Source organism: Gadus macrocephalus, chromosome 5 (assembly GCF_031168955.1).
Source record: "Gadus macrocephalus chromosome 5, ASM3116895v1".
In the NCBI taxonomy this organism is placed as follows: domain Eukaryota; kingdom Metazoa; phylum Chordata; class Actinopteri; order Gadiformes; family Gadidae; genus Gadus; species Gadus macrocephalus.
In genome coordinates, this window is record NC_082386.1 from 20,340,791 (window position 1) to 20,364,066 (window position 23,276).

The 23,276-nt window shown below is 45.5% G+C and overlaps 2 protein-coding genes across 3 annotated transcripts in view; one reads left to right on the top strand and one right to left on the bottom strand.

Annotated features, from left to right (window-relative positions):
- Positions 1 to 3,727: 3,727 nt before the first annotated feature.
- fbxo34 (F-box protein 34) lies at positions 3,728 to 9,391 on the top strand. 2 transcript variants are annotated; one of them, XM_060051518.1, is made up of 3 exons: positions 3,728 to 3,946; positions 5,660 to 5,740; positions 7,045 to 9,391. In XM_060051518.1, the coding sequence occupies exon 3, from the start codon at positions 7,046 to 7,048 to the stop codon at positions 8,804 to 8,806; it is 1,761 nt and encodes a 586-aa protein (XP_059907501.1). In that variant the 5' UTR covers positions 3,728 to 3,946; positions 5,660 to 5,740; position 7,045; the 3' UTR covers positions 8,807 to 9,391. The 2 variants fall into 2 exon arrangements, with proteins under 2 accessions (XP_059907501.1, XP_059907500.1); XM_060051517.1 differs by lacking the exon at positions 3,728 to 3,946 and having other exon boundaries at positions 5,580 to 5,740.
- Positions 9,392 to 21,059: 11,668 nt separating this feature from the next.
- atg14 (autophagy related 14) overlaps positions 21,060 to 23,276 on the bottom strand; it is a 3,197-nt gene continuing 980 nt past the window's right edge. Inside the window, exons 2-3 of the mRNA XM_060052877.1 lie at positions 22,681 to 22,870; positions 21,060 to 21,862 (exon numbers count right to left, since the gene is read on the bottom strand). Coding sequence (XP_059908860.1) covers positions 21,740 to 21,862; positions 22,681 to 22,870 — 313 coding nt within the window. The 3' untranslated portion in view covers positions 21,060 to 21,739. The remainder of the gene's footprint in view (positions 21,863 to 22,680; positions 22,871 to 23,276) is intronic.

The window sequence follows — 23,276 nt, forward strand, 5'->3', positions numbered from 1 at the left end:
GCAGGGCATGAAACTTGTTCTTTAGCTCGATCTTGAATTTTTCTGCTGCTGCTGGATCTCTTAAAAGTGCTGTGTTGAATTTCTTTCTCTGGTTCTTCTCACCTGTCCAGTTTCTCCTCAACTTTAATTGGACTTTGGCAACGAGAAGATGATGGTCTGATGCTACGTCAGCTCCTCTTCTGACTCGTACATCTAAGAGGGACCTCCTAAACTTTTTGGTGACACATACATGGTCTATTTGGTTCTCAGTGGAGAGGTCCGGTGATACCCATGTGGCTTTGTGTACTCGCCTGTGGGGGAAGACACTTCCTCCGATGACAAGGTTGTTATTTGCACATAGTTCTGCGAATCTCTCTCCATTTTCGTTCATCTCGCCTAGACCATGCTGCCCCATTATCCTCTCATAGCCTCTGTTGTTACTTCCTATTTTTGCATTAAGGTCTCCCATTAAGATGGTAATATCTCTTTCTGAGTATCTCTGGATGATGGTCTGTATTCTGCTATAGAATTCGTCCTTGCTCTCTTCGTCACTATCGTTGGTTGGGGCATAGCATTGAATGATGTTCATGTTTATTCTTTCCTTCTTTGTTTTGAATGTAGCTGCTATTGCTCTCGAGCCATGTGCCTCCCATCCCATGAGTGCTCTCTGAGCAGCCTTGGACAGCATCAAAGCGACTCCCTGGGTGTGGTGTGCATTGTCCTCCTCATGGCCTGAGTACAGCAGCAGCTCTCCTGTGGTAAGCCTCTTCCGTCCAGAACCCGTCCATCTTGATTCACTAATTCCGAGTATGGCAAGGTTGTACTTGTTCATCTCGGTGGCAACTTGTGCGGTCTTTCCAGCTTCGAACATGGTCCTTACGTTCCATGTACCGATGGTGGTTGTAACACCGGTTGAGAGGATGGTTTTCGGCAGAGTGGCTTCCAGGTGCTTCTGGCTTTCACCACCCTGCGTCATAAATCCTTCTGACGAAGGTCCATCTTCACTCCGGGGCGGGATATCTTGGTTTACTCTTGTTTGCGTTTCTGTAACAGGTATTGTTTTATGGGGTGGGGTTGTTAGCCCCACGCCTAACCCCCAACCTGGAGGACCAGGTGTTGCCTTTAGTCGGACCTCTACCCTAAAACCTGCCCGGCTTGGTAAGACCTGCCAGGGGTATTACCCCCGCCGGTATAGCCTCCAGGGTCACGGAAGTACACAAGCCTCCCCACCACGGCAAGGTAACAACACAGAGGAGATCCGTCATAATGAAAGATATTGATTTTGGGAAGGTCAACTTCGGTAGTTGCAGCTGCAGCCATGTCGTAGCGATGTGTCAACTGGGCTCGTTAGAACGTAGAAGACTTTTTGTCCTTTGCTTCCTGATCTTCCGTTGTCTTCTTTTCTTTTCAACCTAAAATTAAAAGTGTGTTTAGGTCCTGATCAACTCGTACATTTAGAATATGAATTGCATAAGCTCTGATCTAAATATGTTAATAATTATGAAATTATTATCAAAACAAAACAAGAAAGGAACATGAATGTTGGAGGAACTCACCTTGACCGTTTTCCTGCTCTCTGTCTCCGTCTCTCTCTGAAGATGCTTATAACTGCAGTGTTCTGGGACTCCACCCCCCTGGGTGTGTCAGGTGGAGTGCAAACAGACTCACACACACACACACACACACACACACACACACACACACACACACACACACACACACACACACACACACAGACGACAAAAAGATTGCAATCCAGCTGTTCCCTCCATTTAACCAGTCACCAGTTCCATTAATTACATGACATATATCTAGCTGACATACACAAGTCCATTCAGCGGTGAAATCGGTTCCAACGCACCACCCTGAGTCCCCTTATAGAGGAGCCCAGTAACACCACCACCCTGAGTGTGTGTGTCTGTCTGTCTCTCTGCTAGTTTGTGTGAGAATGCAAATGACCATCTGTTTTTCCATGCATGTGATTTGTTTACAATTATGTTATGTGCCTGATGTGCCATTCCCCGGACGTGATTGGTTGCTGCATCGGAAAGCCGAGGATCCAGGAAGGCAAATGACGGGCGAGCTCAACATTCGCGGCAGCCTGTCTTGGATTTGCAGCTTGCCATTTAGGTCTTCAAATGCTTAGTTTGTTACTTGATTGAGGCATTTGTTAGCTACCAGGGAACTGGGCCAGGGTAAGGTTGTTAGAGGTTATCAAAAACCGACACGCAGCTAAACTAAAAGTTAGTTTTGGTAAAACCGGTTGTAATTTTTTATTTTGAGGCAGCAGGGGGTGTTTTCGCAGCTAAATGTAACTAATAAAGTAACTTGTAATCTAACTTAGTTACTTTTAAAATCAAGTAATCAGTAAAGTAACTAAATTACTATTATAAGGAGTAACTAGTAATCAGTAATCTGATTACTTTTTCAAGGTAACTGTGGAGAGATAAGAGAGTCATCGTCAATAGGAAAGATATCCAGAGATAAGAGAGATATCGTCAGAGAAGAGAGATATCGATTGATACGATTATCATTTATTAATTCACGACAGGACATTTTGGGTGCAACAGCAGGACCTAATGAAAGCAATAAAGCACAGATATGATATAAAGAACATAGGTCTATACACACAAGAGAAGTAGAAATGTAGATGCAATAATAAATGGAAACCTGTGTCAGTAATCCATCAACTCAGTAGAGCTCAATGTTAACACCCAGCGCCCTGGCCCAAGGGCACTGGGGCAGCCTCAACCGGGGCGGGCTTTCACCCGGCTCCACGGGAACGTTCCCAGGAACGCCCCCGCCGCACCAGGCGCTGGTTACGCCCGACACGTCTCTCACAGTCATGTGACCCAGCAGCAGGTCAGCTGACACGGCACATAGACCAGCATGAAGCAGAAGCAGTCCCTTACTGAGTCTTTATTCACCGTCACCTGTATACTGTGATCCTGTCGTCATTCACCCTGTCACCTGTATACTATGATCCTGTCTTCATTCATCCTTTCACCTGTATACTACATTCCTGTCTTCCTTCACCCTTTCACTTGTATACTATGATCCTGTCTATATTCACCCTGTCACCTTTTCTGCGACACCCTCAGGAATCAGAACCAAGATGGGAGTCCACACATGATACAATGAGATGGTCACATTTATTAGGAACATCATAGGAATATAACATGTCATCTGTGTAATCAGTGGTGAGCATAAAACCAGACATAGGACCACAGCATACTGATGTAGTACTACCCCTCATTCACCCTGTCACCTGTATGCTATGATCCTGTCCTCATTCCCCCTGTCACCTGTGTACTGTAATATATAATCATTATTCATCAATAATAGTATAGAAACATACATAAGTATAGGCAACTACGTGTATGCTAGTAAGTTACTAGCAACTACACAATTTCTTCCGTTTTTCTTTTACTTATTTACTGTAGATTTTACCTTTTTGTTTACCTTTTTACTCTATCTACTACACTTCCTGTTTGGCTAGCACTTCTCCAACAAACAAGTTAGCAAGAATGGAATGAAATAAATTGAGTTCTTCAGAAATATTGGAAGCAGTTGCTAAGAACATGACAGGTTGTGATATTGAGGAATGGCGGAGAACAGCATTCTTCCGATGTTCTTCTAGGAAACTCGGAACTCGCGGCCGCGGGTGTTTGGGCGCGGCCACAGCGCGCCTCATGCTCCGTGCACGGGCGTGCCGGTCAGGTCGCGCGCGCGTTCAGTGCGCCGCGAAACCTGCGGCGTGACGTCAAGACGTTGCGCTGAGCGTCGCGACGTCACGTCTCGGGCAAACAAGCTCAGTCAGGGAAGTTCGCCCGCATTAAAGGGCTGGGGGCGAACATGAGACCGACCCTATAGATTCAGGAGGAGTGTTCATGCATCTCGACAACGGCGTCAACCGATCGATCTCTCATCGAGCCGCGGGGACGCGCTCCTCTGATCGAGTCTCCAGGTCAGTGTCGCCCCTTGGCCCCTTTTACTGTTTACTGGTTTACTGGTCTAACGTCACACAACACCGACCATGTTAACATGGCTTATTCATGATGTGAACGTGTCTTACAGCTGTTCTAAGGTGTTCTACAGAGCTGTCCTAAGGAGTTCTACAGGGCTGTTCTAACGTGTTCTACAGTGCTATCCTAAGGTGTCATAGAGTTGTCCTAATGTGTTCTAAGGGCTGTCCTAAGGTGTTTCTACAGAGCTGTTCTAAGATGTTCTAAAGCTGTCCTCACGGAACCACCACTCGGTTACCTGTATGTGTTGTTAGCTATGTAGCAGTTGTTAGCTTCTTGATGGGACATAGTTAGCTGGTTAGCTTCGCTGCTAGTGACAGGCAGGTCATTAACTGTTCCAGGACCTGTCTCTCTCCGACGATGACGGACAGGTCCTTTCTCTTCCAGGACATGTCTCTCTCTCATGATGACAGACAGGTCCTTTCTCTTCCAGGACAAGTCTCTCTCTCTCATGATGACAGACAGGTCGTCAACTGTTCCAGGACATGTCTCTCTCTCATGATGACAGACAGGTCCTTTCTGTTCCAGGACATGTCTCTCTCCCATGATGACAGACAGGTCCTTTCTGTTCCAGGACATGTCTCTCTCTCATGATGACAGACAGGTCGTCAACGGTTCCTTCCAGGACATGTCTCTCTCTCATGATGACAGACAGGTCCTTTCTGTTCCAGGACATGTCTCTCTCCCATGATGACAGACAGGTCCTTTCTGTTCCAGGACATGTCTCTCTCATGATGACAGACAGGTCCTCAGATGTTCCAGGACATGTCTCTCTCTCATGATGACAGACAGGTCCTTTCTGTTCCAGGACATGTCTCTCTCTCATGATGACGGACAGGTCCTCAACGATTGATTTGCTGATTCAGAGGGCTTCTGGTGCTAATCCCTGCTCCCATTCCCCTTAGTGACAGCCATGTCGGTGTGTCAGCGCATGAACGATGAGCTGGGTTTGGCTGCGGGCGGAGATCAGTCATCCCGGTGGTGGGTGGTGGGTGATTAGTGACGGCTCGCCGTGTCCTCAGAGCTTCTTCCCTCCGACCCTACTGGACCAGAACCTTTTTTTGCAACGTTCCATCAACCTGACTTTTGTTATGCATGCAGAGCAGGTTTTGTCCCCCCGGGGCCCTGAGATGAGCCCCCCCCAGCCGTAGTGTAGATGTGTGTGTGTGGCTAGGCTAGCGGGGTCTACCTTACCTTGACCTGCTCCTGCTAGCTCTTCTCTGTTGTGGCGCCGCAGTGGTGAAACGAGCTCCCTGCTGATTTTCCCAGCAGAGTTGCTCACCAGCTTCTGCAGAAGCCAGTCCCTCCCTCCCAAACCCTCCTACTTATAGTATGTTGTACGTCGTCCTGGCACTTAATCATTCTCAGTCATACTATAGTACTCAGTTGTGCATCCTATCCTATCTATCTTGGTTGTATACGGGGAATGGGTTAACCTAGAGATTGTTGGTGCTTGGCATTGTTTCACTTTCTGATGACAAATGTTTGATTGCAAGTTGCTTCGGGTAAAAGCGTCTGCCAAATGCCCTGGATGTAAATGTACACGGCCACGCCCTGCCCCATCACGTGTCCTCACACATGCTCACTATGAAGATGCACTCCGCTGTGTGACCCACTCGATGTTTGACCTCCTCCTCCTCGTCCTCCTCCTCCAGTCAGAGCGTGGCGAGGCTGTGATGTGACAAGCTACGGCCCCCGACGACCTCAGCACCAACCAATCGTCAGCCTGTCTGGAGGTAGGCTCCTCCCACCACTTGGTTCTTCTTAGTCGTGCAGCTGTATGGTAGACCCTCTGGTGAGGCCGTCTGCTGTAGCATACGTACCCTGTCTCACCCTACCCTGTCTTACCCCACCGTACCCTGTCTCACTCTACCCTGTCTTACCCCACATACCCTGTCTCACCCTACCCTGTCTTACCCCACATACCCTGTCTCACCCTACGATACCCTGTCTCACCCTACCATACCCTGTCTCACTCTACCCTGTCTTACCCCACTGCGGCCGGTCTTACCCCACCGTACCCTGTCTCACTCTACCCTACCTTACCCTACCGTATTCTGTCTCACCCCATTGATGTACCCTGTCTTACCCCACCATAACCTGTCTTACCCTACAGTACCTTTTTACCACACCGTACCCTGTCTCACCCTACCCCATCACCCTACCATACCCTGTCTCACCCTACCCTGTCTCACCCCGCCTTGTCTCACCCCGCCCTGTCTCACCCTGCCCTGTCTCACCCTGCCCTGTCTCACCCCACCCTGTCTCACCCCGCCCTGTCTCACCCCACCCTGTCTCACCCCACCCTGTCTCACCCTACCCTGTCTCACCCCGCCCTGTCTCACCCCACCCTGTCTCACCCTACCCTCTCTCACCCCGCCCTGTCTCACCCCGCCCTGTCTCACCCTACCCTGTCTCACCCCACCCTGTCTCACCCTACCCCATAACCCTACCATACCCTGTCTCACCCCACCCTGTCTCACCCCACCCTGTCTCACCCCGCCCTGTCTCACCCCACCCTGTCTCACCCCGCCCTGTCTCACCCCACCCTGTCTCACCCCACCCTGTCTCACCCTACCCTGTCTCACCCTACCCTGTCTCACCCCACCCTGTCTCACCCTACCCTCTCTCACCCCGCCCTGTCTCACCCCGCCCTGTCTCACCCTACCCTGTCTCACCCCACCCTGTCTCACCCTACCCCATAACCCTACCATACCCTGTCTCACCCCACCCTGTCTCACCCCACCCTGTCTCACCCCGCCCTGTCTCACCCCACCCTGTCTCACCCCGCCCTGTCTCACCCCGCCCTGTCTCACCCCACCCTGTCTCACCCCACCCTGTCTCACCCTACCCTGTCTCACCCTACCCTGTCTCACCCCACCCTGTCTCACCCTACCCCATAACCCTACCATACCCTGTCTCACCCCGCCCTGTCTCACCCCGCCCTGTCTCACCCCGCCCTGTCTCACCCCGCCCTGTCTCACCCCACCCTGTCTCACCCCGCCCCACCACCTGAGCTGATGAGCCCCTCTGTCGGCAGGATGCACCTGCAGGCCGACCCCCTCCTCCAGCGCTCCCCCAGGAGGGCCCAGCAGGGGGAGGCCCTCCGCGCCGCCGCCACCGCCGCCGGTAACCGCGGCAACCTGGGAGGGGGGACCCGCCACCCCCTGAGCGTCCTGTCCGGCAACACGTCGCATCGCCACGGCAACGGGCCGACCCACCGCGGCAACGACAAGCCCTCGTCCCGCGGCCCCGCCCCCCCCGCGTGTTGCCACGGCGACCAGGAGGAGCCGTGGAGCGTGGTGCGGCCCGGCTACGTCCGGGAGAAGATCGCCTTGTTCGCCTCCTCGCCGCCGCCGTCGCCACAGCCGCCGCCGCCGGGCCCCGAGGACCCGGAGGAGGCCTTCGGCTCCACGGGCGGGGGGGGGCTGAAGGTGAAGGGGGGCTGGGAGCGGGAGAGCCGCTCTGCCAAGCGGCCGCGGCGGTCCGGGGGGCGGGGCCTCGCGGCGGCGGGGGGAGGGGCGGAGCCTGAGGAGGCGGTGTCGGTGGGCGAGATGGTGGCCTCGCTGGAGCAGCGGATGACCTCCGTCCCGCTGCTCGCCCTCCAGCGGAGCTCCTCCAGCCTCACCCCGACACGCACGCCGCCCGGCCCCGCCCTCCCCCCCGCCGGGGGGCCGGGGGAGGAGGGTCCGGGCGACGGGGGGGAGGCGGTGCGCGTCTGGGACCTGGTGGCCCGGCTGGAGTCCGAGTGTGTGAAGGGCCCCTCGGGACCCGGCCGGCGGCTCCTAAGGGGGGTGGGACGCGTGCTGTTGACCCACTCCTCCTCCTCCTGCTCCTCCTCCTCCTCCTCTTCCTCCTCCTCCTCCTGCTCCTCCTCCTCCTCCTCCTCTTCCTCCTCTTCCTCCTGCTCCTCCTCCTCCTCGCCCCAGCCTCCCTCGGCCCCGCCCACGTCGGCCCCGGGTTCCGGTTCAGAGGCCCAGCTGGAGGTCCAAGGACCCCGGGCCCGCCCCCCCACAGACCCCCAGACCCTGCGCCGTGGGCAGGAGGCGGAGGAGGAGGAGCCAGGGAAGCTGTTCTTCTCCTCGCCGCTGGTCCAGATCTCCTCCTCCTCCTCCTCCTCCTCCTCCTCCTCCGCCCGGCCCCGAGGAGAACCAGCCGACGGAGGGAGCAGGTCGTCACGGGCCCCTCCTCCCCCCTCCCCGCCGCTCCTCCTCCTCCTCCCCAGCCCCGACTCCTGTGGAGCCCCAGAGCTGGACGTGAGGAGGGCACCGCCCCGAGGAGGAGGAGGAGGAGGAGGAGGAGGAGGAGCACTAGAGCAGGAGCCCGGCGCCTCCCAGGACTTCCTGGAGGCGCGCTTCCAGCTGCAGCTGCTCCTGGAGCCGCAGCCCGCGCTGCTGCTCCTCCCGCAGCACCTCCTCCTGCACATCCTGTCGCTGCTGCCCACGCACAGCCTGGCCGCGCTCAAGTGCTGCTGCCGCCACTTCGCCTCGCTGATGGACGCCTACGGCGTGCGCGCCGCCGACTCCCGCTGGGTGGGCGACCCGCGCTACCGCGACGACCCCTGCAAGCAGTGCAAGCGGCGGTATCGCCGCGGCGACGTGTCCCTGTGCCGCTGGCACCACAAGCCCTACTGCCAGGCGCTGCCCTACGGCCCGGGGCACTGGATGTGTTGCCACGGCACCCGCAAGGACGCGCCCGGCTGCAACGTGGGTCTCCACGACAACCGGTGGGTGCCGGACTTCCACAGCTTCACCTCGGCCCTCTACATGAGGAGGAGGGGGGAGTCCGCCGACGAGGCCTGAGACGTGCGTGTGTGTGTGTGAGTGTGTGTGTGTGTGTGTGTGTGTGTGTGTGTGTGTGTGTGTGTGTGTGTGTGTGTGTGTGTGTGTGTGTGTGTGTGTGTGTGTGTGTGTGTGTGTGTGTGTGTGTGTGTGTGTGTGTGTGTTGCCATTAGCATGTGGGGATTGATCCTCTGCTGCCCACGCCCACCAAACACATGACCAGCAGGAAGTAGTCCTCTCTGCCATGGGTCTGCTTCCTGTGTGGGGGCCGCGTGCTGCACCATCTCTACGTCCCGCCCCCCCCCCCGCACGGCTCAGCGCAACACTCACTTGAACCAATGACATGTGAGGAAAGAAGATCTCTGTACATATTTATGAAGTTGGGAGGTTTGAATGTATTACCCACAATGCCCCAGGTCCCCGGTCACGGCAAAGAAACGCTTTACAAAACAATGCTGGAGTTGAGAATTTAAAAAAAATCTATTTTTTTGCCATGAGAAACTATAATGTGGAACTCTTATCTTTGTATTGTTTAAGGTCCTTGGGTTTGGCGGCTGCTCCTGAATGATATTTTGCTTAATAAAGTGCATCCGTTTGGTTTTATGATCGAAGAATGCGACTCCTTTTATTGAGCTGGCCTCACTCGCTAATGCTGAACATCTGTGACCTCCGATGCTAGTAGGGGCGTTGTCATGGACACGGGTTGGTAGCAGTGTAGTCATGGATACAGGTTGGTATAGGGTTGCCATGGATACCCCCTACTGGTGTCTGTCAGTAGTTGGGTTGCCTCAGACGATCAAAGGTTTGAAATGATGTAGGATAGATACAGAATGGAACCTGTTGATGTAATGGTATCAAAGACCATAAACATCTAGAATTGAACAACACCTCATGGTTAACACTTTGCCTGAGGAATGTCGTTCATACATATTTCGTTATGATTGCATTGCCTCATTGGGTTTGAATATAATGTTGAATATTACTCCTGGCAATGTCCCAATGCTCAGCTGTGTAGCGCATTGGATAGGGCACTCTAAAAGACCAGGGGTCTTATTTATAACCGTTGCGTACGCACAAAACGGGGCTGAAATTGGTGTACGTGACTTTCCACGCCAAGGTTGTGATCTATAAAGAACCAACTTGACGGGAGACTGTGTGCAGCCTTAAGCAAACTGACCCATGCGTACGCATGGTTTGGAGAAAAAGGAGAGTTGGCGACACAGATGGTGTGGTGGTGAACTGAAGTCAGACTGAAGAATTGTAGAATGAGAAGAACGATTATGTTTTATCGTCGCCCTTCATAAATTTAATTTCCACCCGGATCATGCGTTAAATCTATGTAATCAGAATAATTTAAGTCAACTGCGTTATTTCTCAGTTATAACTCCAGAAACATCTCCTTAGAATAGAAATATATTTTTTTTTTAGAGCTGTCAGTTAAACGCGTTATTAACGGCGTTAACGCAAACCAATTTTAACGGCGTTAAAAAAAGTATCGCGCGATTAACGCAAAAAAATATTTTTTTTTCTTTGGCTCAAAACAAAGAAGCAGTAGCCTGACTGCTATGTTCAAATGACATTTGTTCAAAGCAGTCGTTTAATTGCACTATAGGCTCTTTTTTTGTATCGTCCTGTTTTGATCAGTATATGCCAATGTTGTTATCAATAAAAAATCATTTGCACAAGGCAAGCCGATGCACTTCACCATGTTGATAAGAGAATTAAAATGAGAAGAATTATGGGACAAAAAAATCAAGGGATATTTAGCATAGAAAAATAATTTGCGATTAATCGCGATTAATCGTGAGTTAACTATGACATTAATGCGATTAATCACGATTAAATATTTTAATCGCTTGACAGCTCTAATTTTTTTCTATATTTAATCCCGTCACTCCATACTGTCCACTGACGGCGCGACTGCATGGAATAAAGCATCTGTCCAACATGTGTCAATAACATAATATTTTTATGTGACACTGTAAACACATAATCAAATGTCAATTAAATCCCAAGTGTGGAAAACCAAGCCACACTCCTCATCACAGTCGTTGTCCGTTACTCTTGATGCTTTTCATGACAAATCAGGCATTAAAAAGGGGTTAAGAACATTTTACTTGGGTGATTACAAACTGATTATCCAAGGTGTTCTCGGTCAGTCTTATTACCGTAACCCTATAAATACAGAGGTGAGCGCCGTGGTAATGCTGCACCATATGGCACTTCTGGCGGACCATGCAAATGGCAGGATTCTGAGGGAGAGGGTCTTTAGGGACCATAACGATTTATTGGTAGGCTACAGGAAAATATGTACCTTTATGTCAGACGAGTCCAATTTCTTTTTAATTCTGGGACTGTGCACACATGAAAAAAACATATGGGGTAACACTGTCGTTTTTATCAAATGAAACATGAGGGGTGACACTGTCGTTTTTTATCGGTCGTCATGAAAAAACATAAGGGGTAACACTGTCGTTTTTTATCGGTCGTCATGAAAAAAAACATAAGGGGTAACACTGTTGTTTTTATCGGTCGTCATGAAAAAAACCATAAGGGGTAACGCTGTTGTTTTTTATCGGTCGTCATGAAAAAAAACGTAAGGGGTAACACTGTCTTTTTTTATCGGTGGTCATGAAAAAAAACGTAAGGGGTATCGCTGTCGTTTTTTATCGGTCGTCATGAAAAAAAACGTAAGGGGTAACACTGTAATTTTTTATCGGTGGTCATGAAAAAAAACTTAAGGGGTATCGCTGTTGTTTTTTATCGGTCGTCATGAAAAAAAACATAAGGAGTAACACTATTGTTTTTTATTGGTCATCATGAAAAAAAGAATAGGGGTCAAACTGTTGTCCTTGCCAAATAAAATATAAGGGGTAACATTGTCGTTTTTATCAAATGAAACATAAGGGGTAGCACTGTCGTTTTTTATCGGTCATCATGAAAAAAACATAAGGGGTAACACTGTCGTTTTTTATCGGTCGTCATGAAAAAAACATATGGGGTAACACTGTCGTTTTTATCAAATGAAACATGAGGGGTGACACTGTCGTTTTTTATCGGTCGTCATGAAAAAACATAAGGGGTAACACTGTCGTTTTTTATCGGTCGTCATGAAAAAAACATATGGGGTAACACTGTCGTTTTTATCAAATGAAACATGAGGGGTGACACTGTCGTTTTTTATCGGTCGTCATGAAAAAACATAAGGGGTAACACTGTTGTTTTTTATCGGTGGTCATGAAAAAAACCATAAGGGGTAACGCTGTTGTTTTTTATCGGTCGTCATGAAAAAAAACGTAAGGGGTAACACTGTAATTTTTTATCGGTGGTCATGAAAAAAAACGTAAGGGGTATCGCTGTTGTTTTTTATCGGTCGTCATGAAAAAAAACATAAGGAGTAACACTATTGTTTTTTATTGGTCGTCATGAAAAAAAAATAGGGGTCAAACTGTTGTCCTTGCCAAATAAAATATAAGGGGTAACATTGTCGTTTTTATCAAATGAAACATAAGGGGTAGCACTGTCGTTTTTTATCGGTCATCATGAAAAAAACATAAGGGGTAACACTGTCGTTTTTTATCGGTCATCATGAAAAAAACATAAGGGGTAACACTGTCGTTTTTTATCGGTCATCATGAAAAAAACATATGGGGTAACACTGTCGTTTTTATCAAATGAAACATGAGGGGTGACACTGTCGTTTTTTATCGGTCGTCATGAAAAAACATAAGGGGTAACACTGTCGTTTTTTATCGGTCGTCATGAAAAAAAACATAAGGGGTAACACTGTTGTTTTTTATCGGTCGTCATGAAAAAAACCATAAGGGGTAACGCTGTTGTTTTTTATCGGTCGTCATGAAAAAAAACGTAAGGGGTAACACTGTCATTTTTTTATCGGTCGTCATGAAAAAAACATAAGGGGTAACACTGTTGTTTTTTATCGGTGGTCATGAAAAAAACCATAAGGGGTAACGCTGTTGTTTTTTATCGGTCGTCATGAAAAAAAACGTAAGGGGTAACACTGTAATTTTTTATCGGTGGTCATGAAAAAAAACGTAAGGGGTATCGCTGTTGTTTTTTATCGGTCGTCATGAAAAAAAACATAAGGAGTAACACTATTGTTTTTTATTGGTCGTCATGAAAAAAAAATAGGGGTCAAACTGTTGTCCTTGCCAAATAAAATATAAGGGGTAACATTGTCGTTTTTATCAAATGAAACATAAGGGGTAGCACTGTCGTTTTTTATCGGTCATCATGAAAAAAACATAAGGGGTAACACTGTCGTTTTTTATCGGTCATCATGAAAAAAACATAAGGGGTAACACTGTCGTTTTTTATCGGTCATCATGAAAAAAACATATGGGGTAACACTGTCGTTTTTATCAAATGAAACATGAGGGGTGACACTGTCGTTTTTTATCGGTCGTCATGAAAAAACATAAGGGGTAACACTGTCGTTTTTTATCGGTCGTCATGAAAAAAAACATAAGGGGTAACACTGTTGTTTTTTATCGGTCGTCATGAAAAAAACCATAAGGGGTAACGCTGTTGTTTTTTATCGGTCGTCATGAAAAAAAACGTAAGGGGTAACACTGTCATTTTTTTATCGGTGGTCATGAAAAAAAACGTAAGGGGTATCGCTGTCGTTTTTTATCGGTCGTCATGAAAAAAAACGTAAGGGGTAACACTGTAATTTTTTATCGGTGGTCATGAAAAAAAACGTAAGGGGTATCGCTGTTGTTTTTTATCGGTCGTCATGAAAAAAAACATAAGGAGCAACACTATTATTTTTTATTGGTCGTCATGAAAAAAAAATAGGGGTCAAACTGTTGTCCTTGCCAAATAAAATATAAGGGGTAACATTGTCGTTTTTATCAAATGAAACATAAGGGGTAGCACTGTCGTTTTTTATCGGTCATCATGAAAAAAACATAAGGGGTAACACTGTAGTTTTTTATCGGTCGTCATGAAAAAAACATAAGGGGTAACGCTGTTGTTTTTTATCGGTCGTCGTGAAAAAAACATAAGGGGTAACACTGTCGTTTTTTATCGGTCGTCATGAAAAAAAACATAAGGGGTAACGCTGTTGTTTTTTATCGGTCGTCATGAAAAAACATAAGGGGTAACACTGTCGTTTTCTTATCGGTCGTCATGAAAAAAAACATAAGGGGTAACACTGTTTTCTTTTATCGGACGTCATGAAAAAAAACAGAAGGGGTAACGCTGTTGTTTTTTATCGGTCGTCATGAAAAAAAACGTAAGGGGTATCGCTGTTGTTTTTTATCGGTCGTCATGAAAAAAACATAGGGGTAACACTGTTGTTTTCTATCGGTCGTCATGAAAAAAAACATAAGGGGTCAAACTGTTGTCCTTGCCAAATAAAATGTGAGGGGTAACATTGTCGTTTTTATCAAATGAAACATAAGGGGTAGCACTGTCGTTTTTTATCGGTCATCATGAAAAAAACATAAGGGGTAACACAGTCGTTTTTTATCGGTCGTAATGAAAAAAACATAAGGGGTAACGCTGTTGTTTTTTAGCGGTCGTCGTGAAAAAAACATAAGGGGTAACACTGTCGTTTTTTATCGGTCGTCATGAAAAAAAACATAAGGGGTAACGCCGTTGTTTTTTATCGGTCGTCATGAAAAAACTTAAGGGGTAACACTGTTGTTTTTTATCGGTCGTCATGAAAAAAAACATAAGGGGTAACGCTGTTGTTTTTTATCGGTCGTCATGAAAAAAAACATAAGGGGTAATGCTGTTGTTTTTTATCGGTCGTCATGAAAAAACATAAGGGGTAACACTGTCGTTTTTTATCGGTCGTCATGAAAAAAAACATAAGGGGTAACACTTGTTTTTTATCGGTCGTCATGAAAAAAAACATAAGGGGTAACGCTGTTGTTTTTTATCGGTCGTCATGAAAAAAAACATAAGGGGTAATGCTGTTGTTTTTTATCGGTCGTCATGAAAAAACATAAGGGGTAACACTGTCGTTTTTTATCGGTCGTCATGAAAAAAAACATAAGGGGTAACACTGTTGTTTTTTATCGGTCATCATGAAAAAACATAAGGGGTAACGCTGTTGTTTTTTATCGGTCATCATGAAAAAAAACATAAGGGGTAACGCTGTTGTTTTTTATCGGTCGTCATGAAAAAAACATAAGGGGTAACACTGTCGTTTTTGATTGGTCGTCATGAAAAAAAGGGGTATCACTGTCGTTTTTTATCGGTCGTCATGAAAAAAACATAAGGGGTAACACTGTTGTTTTTTATTGGTCGTCATGAAAAAAAACATAAGGGGTAACGCTGTTGTTTTTTATCGTTCGTCATGAAAAAAACGTAAGGGGTATCACTGTCGTTTTTTATCGGTGGTCATGAAAAAAAACGTAAGGGGTATCGCTGTCGTTTTTTATCGGTGGTCATGAAAAAAACCGTAAGGGGTATCGCTGTCGTTTTTTAGCGGTCGTCATGAAAAAAAACATAAGGGGTAACGCTGTTGTTTTTTATCGGTCGTCATGAAAAAAACATCAGGGGTAACACTGTCGTTTTTTATCGGTCATCATGAAAAAAAACATAAGGGGTAAACGCTGTTGTTTTTTATCGGTCGTCATGAAAAAAACATAAGGGGTAACGCTGTCGTTTTTTATCGGTCATCATGAAAAAAACATAAGGGGTAACACTGTCGTTTTTTATCGGTCGTCATGAAAAAAACATAAGGGGTAACACTGTCGTTTTTTATCGGTAGTCATGAAAAAAAACATAAGGGGTAACACAGTTGTTTTTTATTGGTCGTCATGAAAAAAACATAAGGGGTAACACTGTCGTTTTTTATCGGTCGTCATGAAAAAAAACATAAGGGGTAACACTGTTGTTTTTTATCGGTCGTCATGAAAAAAACATAAGGGGTCAAACTGTTGTCTTTGCCAAATAAAATATAAGGGGTAACATTGTTGTTTTTATCAAATGAAACATAAGGGGTAGCACTGTCGTTTTTTATCGGTCATCATGAAAAAAACATAAGGGGTAACACCGTCGTTTTTTATCGGTCGTCATGAAAAAAACATGAGGGGTAACGCTGTTGTTTTTTATCGGTCATCATGAAAAAAACATAAGGGGTAACACTGTCGTTTTTTATCGGTCTTCATGAAAAAAAACATAAGGGGTAACACTGTTGTTTTTTATCGGTCGTCTTGAAAAAAAACATAAGGGGTAACACTGTTGTCTTTGTCAAATAAAACATAGGGGGTAACACTGTTGTTTTTTATTGGTCTCCTTGAAAAAAAAAATAAGGGGTAACACTGTTGTTTTTTATTGGTCGTCATGAAAAAAAACATAAGGGGTAACACTGTTGTTTTTTATTTGTCTCCATGAAAAAAAACATAAGGGGTAACACTGTTGTTTTTTTATAGGTCGTCATGAAAAAAAAACATAAAGGATAACGCTGTTGTCTTTGTCAAATAAAACATAAGGGGTAACACTGTTGTTTTTTATTGGTCATCTTGAAAAAAAACATAAGGGGTAACACTGTTTTTTTTTATTGGTCTCCATGAAAAAAAACATAAGGGGTAACACTGTTGTTTTTTATTGGTCGTCATGAAAAAAAACATAAGGGGTAACACTGTTGTTTTTTATAGGTCGTCATGAAAAAAAACCATAAAGGATAACACTGTTGTCTCTGTCAAATAAAACATAAGGGGTAACACTGTTGTTTTTTATTGGTCCAAAATAAAAATAAACTTAAGGGGTAACACTGTTGTTTTTTATTGGTCGTCTTGAAAAAAAACATAAGGGGTAACACTGTTGTTTTTTATTGGTCTCCATGAAAAAAAACATAAGGGGTAACACTGTTGTCTTTGTCAAATAAAACATAAGGGGTAACACTGTTGTTTTATCATTGGTCGTCATGAAAAAAAACATAAGGGGTAACACTGTCGTTTTTTATCGGTAGTCATGAAAAAAAACATAAGGGGTAACACAGTTGTTTTTTATTGGTCGTCATGAAAAAAACATAAGGGGTAACACTGTTGTTTTTTATTGGTCTTCATGAAAAAAAACATAAGGGGTAACACTGTTGTTTTTTATTTGTCTCCATGAAAAAAAACATAAGGGGTAACACTGTTGTTTTTTATTGGTCTCCATGAAAAAAAACATGAGGGGTAACACTGTTGTTTTTTATTGGTCTTCATGAAAAAAAACACAAGGGGTAACACTGTTGTCTTAGTCAAATAAAACATAAGGGGTAACACTGTTGTTTTTTATTGGTCTCCATGAAAAAAAAAAAGGGGTAACACTGTTGTTTTTTATTGGTCGTCATGAAAAAAAACATAAGGGTTAACACTGTTGTTTTTTATTGGTCTTCATGAAAAAAAACATAAGGGGTAACACTGTTGTTTTTTATTGGTCTCCATGAAAAAAAACATAAGGGGTAACACTGTTGTTTTTTATTGGTCGTCATGAAAAAAAACATAAGGGGTAACACTGTTGTTTTTTTATAGGTCGTCATGAAAAATAAAACATAAAGGATAACACTGTTGTTTTTTATTGGTCTCCATGAAAAAAAACATAAGGGGTAACACTGTTGTTTTTTATTGGTCTCCATGAAAAAAAACATAAGGGGTAACACTGTTGTTTTTTATTGGTCGTCATGAAAGAAAACATAAGAAGTAACACTGTTGTTTTTAATTGGTCGTCATGAAAAAAAACATAAGGGGTAACACTGTTGTTTTTTATTGGTCTTCATGAAAAAAAACATGAGGGGTAACACTGTTGTTTTTTTATAGGTCGTCATGAAAAAAAAACATAAAGGATAACACTGTTGTCTTTGTCAAATAAAACATAAGAGGTAACACTTGGTTTTTTATTGGTCTCCATGAAAAAAAACATAAGGGGTAACACTGTTGTTTTTTATTGGTCTCCATGAAAAAAAACATAAGGGGTAACACTGTTGTTTTTTATTGGTCGTCATGAAAGAAAACATAAGAAGTAACACTGTTGTTTTTAATTGGTCGTCATGAAAAAAAACATAAGGGGTAACACTGTTGTTTTTTATTGGTCTTCATGAAAAAAAACATGAGGGGTAACACTGTTGTTTTTTTATAGGTCGTCATGAAAAAAAAACATAAAGGATAACACTGTTGTCTTTGTCAAATAAAACATAAGAGGTAACACTGTTGTTTTTTATTGGTCTCCATGAAAAAAAACATGAGGGGTAACGCTGTTGTTTTTTATTGGTCGTCTTGAAAAAAAACATACACTGTTGTTTTGTATTGGTCTTCATGAAAAAAAACATAAGGGGTAACACTGTAGTTTTTTATTGGTCTTCATGAAAAAAAACATAAGGGGTAACACTGTTGTTTTTTATCGGTCGTCATGAAGAAAAACATAAGGGGTAACACTGTTGTTTTTTATTGGTCGTCATGAAAAAAAACATAAGGGGTAACACTGTAGTTTTTTATTGGTCTTCATGAAAAAAAACATAAGGGGTGACACTGTTGTTTTTTCATAGGTCGTCATGAAGAAAAACATAAGGGGTAACACTGTTGTTTTTGTCAAATAAAACATAAGGGGTAACACTGTTGTTTTTTATCGGTCGTCATGAAGAAAAACATAAGGGGTAACACTGTTGTTTTTTATTGGTCGTCATGAAAAAAAACATAAGGGGTAACACTGTAGTTTTTTATTGGTCTTCATGAAAAAAAACACAAGGGGTAACACTGTTGTTTTTTCATAGGTCGTCATGAAAAAAAAACCATAAAGGATAACACTGTTGTCTTTGTCAAATAAAACATAAGGGGTAACACTGTTGTTTTTTATTGGTCTCCATGAAAAAAAACATAAGGGGTAACACTGTCGTTTTTTATCGGCCGTCATGAAAAAAACATAAGGGGTAACACTGTTGTTTTTTATTGGTCGTCATGAAAAAAAACATAAGGGGTAACACTGTTGTTTTTTATTGGTCTTCATGAAAAAAAACATAAGGGGTAACACTGTTGTTTTTTTATAGGTCGTCACGAAAAAAAAACATAAAGGATAACACTGTTGTCTTTGTCAAATAAAACATAAGGGGTAACACTGTTGTTTTTTATTAGTCTTCTTGAAAAAAAACATAAGGGGTAACAATGTTGTTTTTTATTGGTCTCCATGAAAAAAAACATAAGGGGTAACACTGTTGTTTTTTATTGGTCGTCATGAAAAAAAACATAAGGGGTAACACTGTAGTTTTTTATTGGTCTTCATGAAAAAAAACATAAGGGGTAACACTGTTGTTTTTTTATAGGTCGTCATGAAAAAAAAAACATAAAGGATAACACTGTTGTCTTTGTCAAATAAAACATAAGGGGTAACACTGTTGTTTTTTATTGGTCTCCATGAAAAAAAACATAAGGGGTAACGCTGTTGTTTTTTATCGGTCTTTATGAAAAAAACATAAGGGGTAACACTGTCGTTTTTTATCGGTCGTCATGAAAAAAAACATAAGGGGTAACACTGTTGTTTTTTATTGGTCGTCATGAAAAAAAAAAAGGGGTCACACTGTTGTCTTTGCCAAATAAAATATAAGGGGTAACATTGTCGTTTTTATCAAATGAAACACACGGGGTAGCACTGTCGTTTTTTATCGGTCGTCATGAAAAAAACACAAGGGGTAACGCTGTTGTTTTTTATCGGTCGTCATGATAAAAACATAAGGGGTAACACTGTAGTTTTTATCAAATGAAACATGAGGGGTGACACTGTCATTTTTCTTTGGTCGTCATGAAAAAAAACATAAGGGGTAACACTGTTGTTTTTGATTGGTCGTCATGAAAAAAAGGGGTATTTCTGTCGTTTTTTATCGGTCGTCATGAAAAAAAACGTAAGGGGTATCGCTGTCGTTTTTTATCGGTCGTCAAGAAAAAAAATACAAGGGTCAACACTGTCGTTTTTTATCGGTCGTCATGAAAAAAAACATAAGGGGTAACGCTGTTGTTTTTTATCGGTTGTCATGAAAAAAACATAAGGGGTAACACTGTCGTTTTTTATCGGTCGTCATGAAAAAAAACATAAGGGGTGACACTGTTGTTTTTATCAAATGAAACGTAAAGGTTAACACTATAGAATAGAAAAGAATAGAAACACACACGCACACACCCACAGACCCACGCAGTTTTATAAATGAGACCCCAGATCACTAGAGATCACGGTTCAAGTCCCCTCATGACAAGCTGAGGGTATGTTGTGTTTAATTTAAAGGTGACATATTATACCACCAGCCGTTTCTGAAAATTGGCCTCTTCTGACATCACAAGTGGGCGTGTCTGCCTAGATGTTTGCTAGACTGATAGATCAGTCTATCAGCCTACCCAGTGAGCTAGCTAATTTAGCTAATGTTGCTCATCTACCCAGCACACATCTAGGTTGCCACGCAAGATGTCAGAAGATTTTCAAAACGGCTTGTAATGACTAATAACTCACCCCTGGTGGCAGGGGGGAACAGCTTAGCTCAAGAGGTAGAGCAGTTGTCAAGGGTTGCTAGTTCAATCCCCCTCCTAGCTGAGTGTTGATGTGTCCCTGAGCGGGACACTTAACCCTACCTGCTCCTGACGAGCTGGCTGTCGCCTTGCATGGTTGACTCCGCCGTCGGTGTGTCAATGCGTGTATTAACCGATGTGAGTCACTATGGATAAACGCGTCTGCTAAATGCCCTAATTGTAATTGGTGGTATAATATGTCACCTTTAAAGAATTGTTCTAGTCCCATTATGTTCTCAGTTTAGACCAAGGATTGGCAACTTTCATGATAAAGAGGGCCACATGACTGCGCACTTCGAATAAACGTAAGCTGAGAGAAGCTACAAAATTGAATGAATTTGGTAGATAGGATTTCCTGTATTCTTGTTGCACTATGGGGATGGCCACTACCTAAAAAAAGTCATCCAGATTCATAACCTATGCACGGTATGTTAATTGAACCAACATACACTAATTTCATGTTTTCCATGCTCAAACAGCCACATGAACGATTAGTATTTTTATCAGTGCAAAGGGCTCGCATACATCAAACTAGACACATGGGTTTGCCTTTGAATTTCATGAACAGTTACTCAGCTTCATCTTTCTTGACCGAGTTTTCTGTAACTCGAAAAAAATAAAATAATAAAAAATATATTTTTTATTTATGTGTGGGCCTGTCTGAGTGAGGATGCGGCCGCCTGTCTTCCATCCCTGGTTTGGACTAAATATTTCCCTAAATCTCTGCTCCTTCAGACTCCGGGTCAGTGCATCACATCAAGCTAGGATTTGTGGTCATTTGTGGCATCTTTTTATTTATTTTTAATACACAAATGATTGTATTTTCATAACGTCACAGATGATACCGTACTTAAGTCCACCCCAGCAGCCACTCTTCAGAGTGTGGAAGGAGGTGACCGATTTCAGCTGAATGGGTTTTAAATCAGGGTTTTAATGAGAACAGGAGGGCATTTCTGCGGCTGGTTCCTCCAGAGCTCAGAGGAGAACCACCACCACCACCCATTCACGCTCAGCGGGCATAGAGAGACCTCTAGGCAGACGAAGGGACGCGTGTCGACCTGTAGGTCCTCCTGGAACCCGTCCAGGGATGGACCAGGACGTGATGTCATCATGCTGACGGACCAATCAGAAGAAGACGAAGACACATTCTTCAAGTGCAGGTGAAGACCGTCTGCAGCCCGGTACTGGTTCAGCTCTGGACCACGAGGTTCTCCTTAGGGGGGGCTGGCCCTGAACCAGGTGGTGGAGGGTCTGGACCAGGAGGTGGTGGAGGGTCTGGACCAGGAGGTGGTGGAGGGTCTAGACCAGGAGGTGGTGGAGGGTCTGGATCAGGAGGTGGTGTAGGGTCTAGACCAGGAGGTGGTGGAGGGTCTGGACCAGGAGGTGGTGTAGGGTCTAGACCAGGAGGTGGTGGAGGGTCTGGACCAGGAGGAGGTGGCGGAGGTGGTCAGCGCTGGCCCGTGTAGGCTCTGAACCAGGAGGTGACGGAGGCGGCGGCGGAGGAGATCATCCCCCCGGGCGCCGCGGGCTGAGAGAGCTGGAGGGCGGCGCTCTGGGACATCTCCATGGGCTGGAACCACAACCATCCCCAGGGTACAGCATCAGCATCACACAACATGGAGGAACCACAACCATCCCCATGGTTACAGCATCAGCATCACACAACATGGAGGAACCACAACCATCCCCATGGTTACAGCATCAGCACCACACAACACAGAGGAACCACAACCATCCCCAGGGTACAGCATCAGCATCACACAACATGGAGGAACCACAACCATCCCCATGGTTACAGCATCAGCACCACACAACACAGAGGAACCACAACCATCCCCAGGGTACAGCATCACTCACACAACACGGAGGACATGCAACCATCCTCTCAACACTGGGCATACATATTATGATTAAAGGAATAGTATAATATTTTACCAGTCTCTGCGAACCGTGACTCTTAACACAACCAAAAGAGGTCCCGACTGCTTTTAGAGCTTGGAAGGGGTTTGGGTTAGGGCTGATGATGGTCCCTCGTCACGCAACGCAAGGACCACGCAGACGCTACGACGCAGTCGTGAACCCGTCTCGGTTCTGCGTCGGGTTTCAGTGAACGGACCAATCACAGCCCTTGCTGCTGCAATTTTTGGGAGGCGCAGTGAACGCAAGGAGGGTCCGCAATTAGGGTCCGCAAGGACATAAGGGGTCCGTAACCCCCATGCGTTGCGTGAACGTGGGACCATAATCAGCCTGTTAGGTACCTGGGTTCAACCAGGGAGGAACCAGGTTTGGGTCTGGGTCGGGGGGGGGGGTCTACCAGGTTTGGGTCTGGGGGGGGGGGGGGGTCTACCAGGTTTGGGTCTGGGTCGGGTCTACCAGGTGGGGGTCTACCTGGGAGGGGATGTCGCAGAAGCGGGGGCTGGGCACCGTCTCCCAGTCCACCCCCAGGTCCGTCTCGTCGTCGGTGACCCCCTCCTCGGCGCTCTCCTCCGCCGGCCCGTCCGCCTCCGGCTCCACGAACTCCATGGACTCCTCCAGGTCCACGGCCACCTCGAACGGCCCCGTCCTGCCACACACGGGTTAACCTACCGCTAACCAACCCGTCCTGCCCACACACAGGTTAACCTACCGCTAACCAACCCGTCCTGCCCACACACACAGGGTTAACCTACCGCTAACCAACCTGTCCTGCCACACACAGGTTAACCTACAGCTAACCAACCCGTCCTGCCACACACGGGTTAACCTACCGCTAACCAACCCGTCCTGCCCACACACAGGTTAACCTACCGCTAACCAACCCGTCCTGCCACACACAGGTTAACCTACCGCTAACCAACCCGTCCTGTCACACACAGGGTTAACCTACCGCTAACCAACCCGTCCTGCTCACACACACAGGGTTAACCTACAGCTAACCAACCCGTCCTGCTCACACACACAGGAAGTGTTGGTTAGCTGGTTACTCTACAGGTGACTCTCACCTG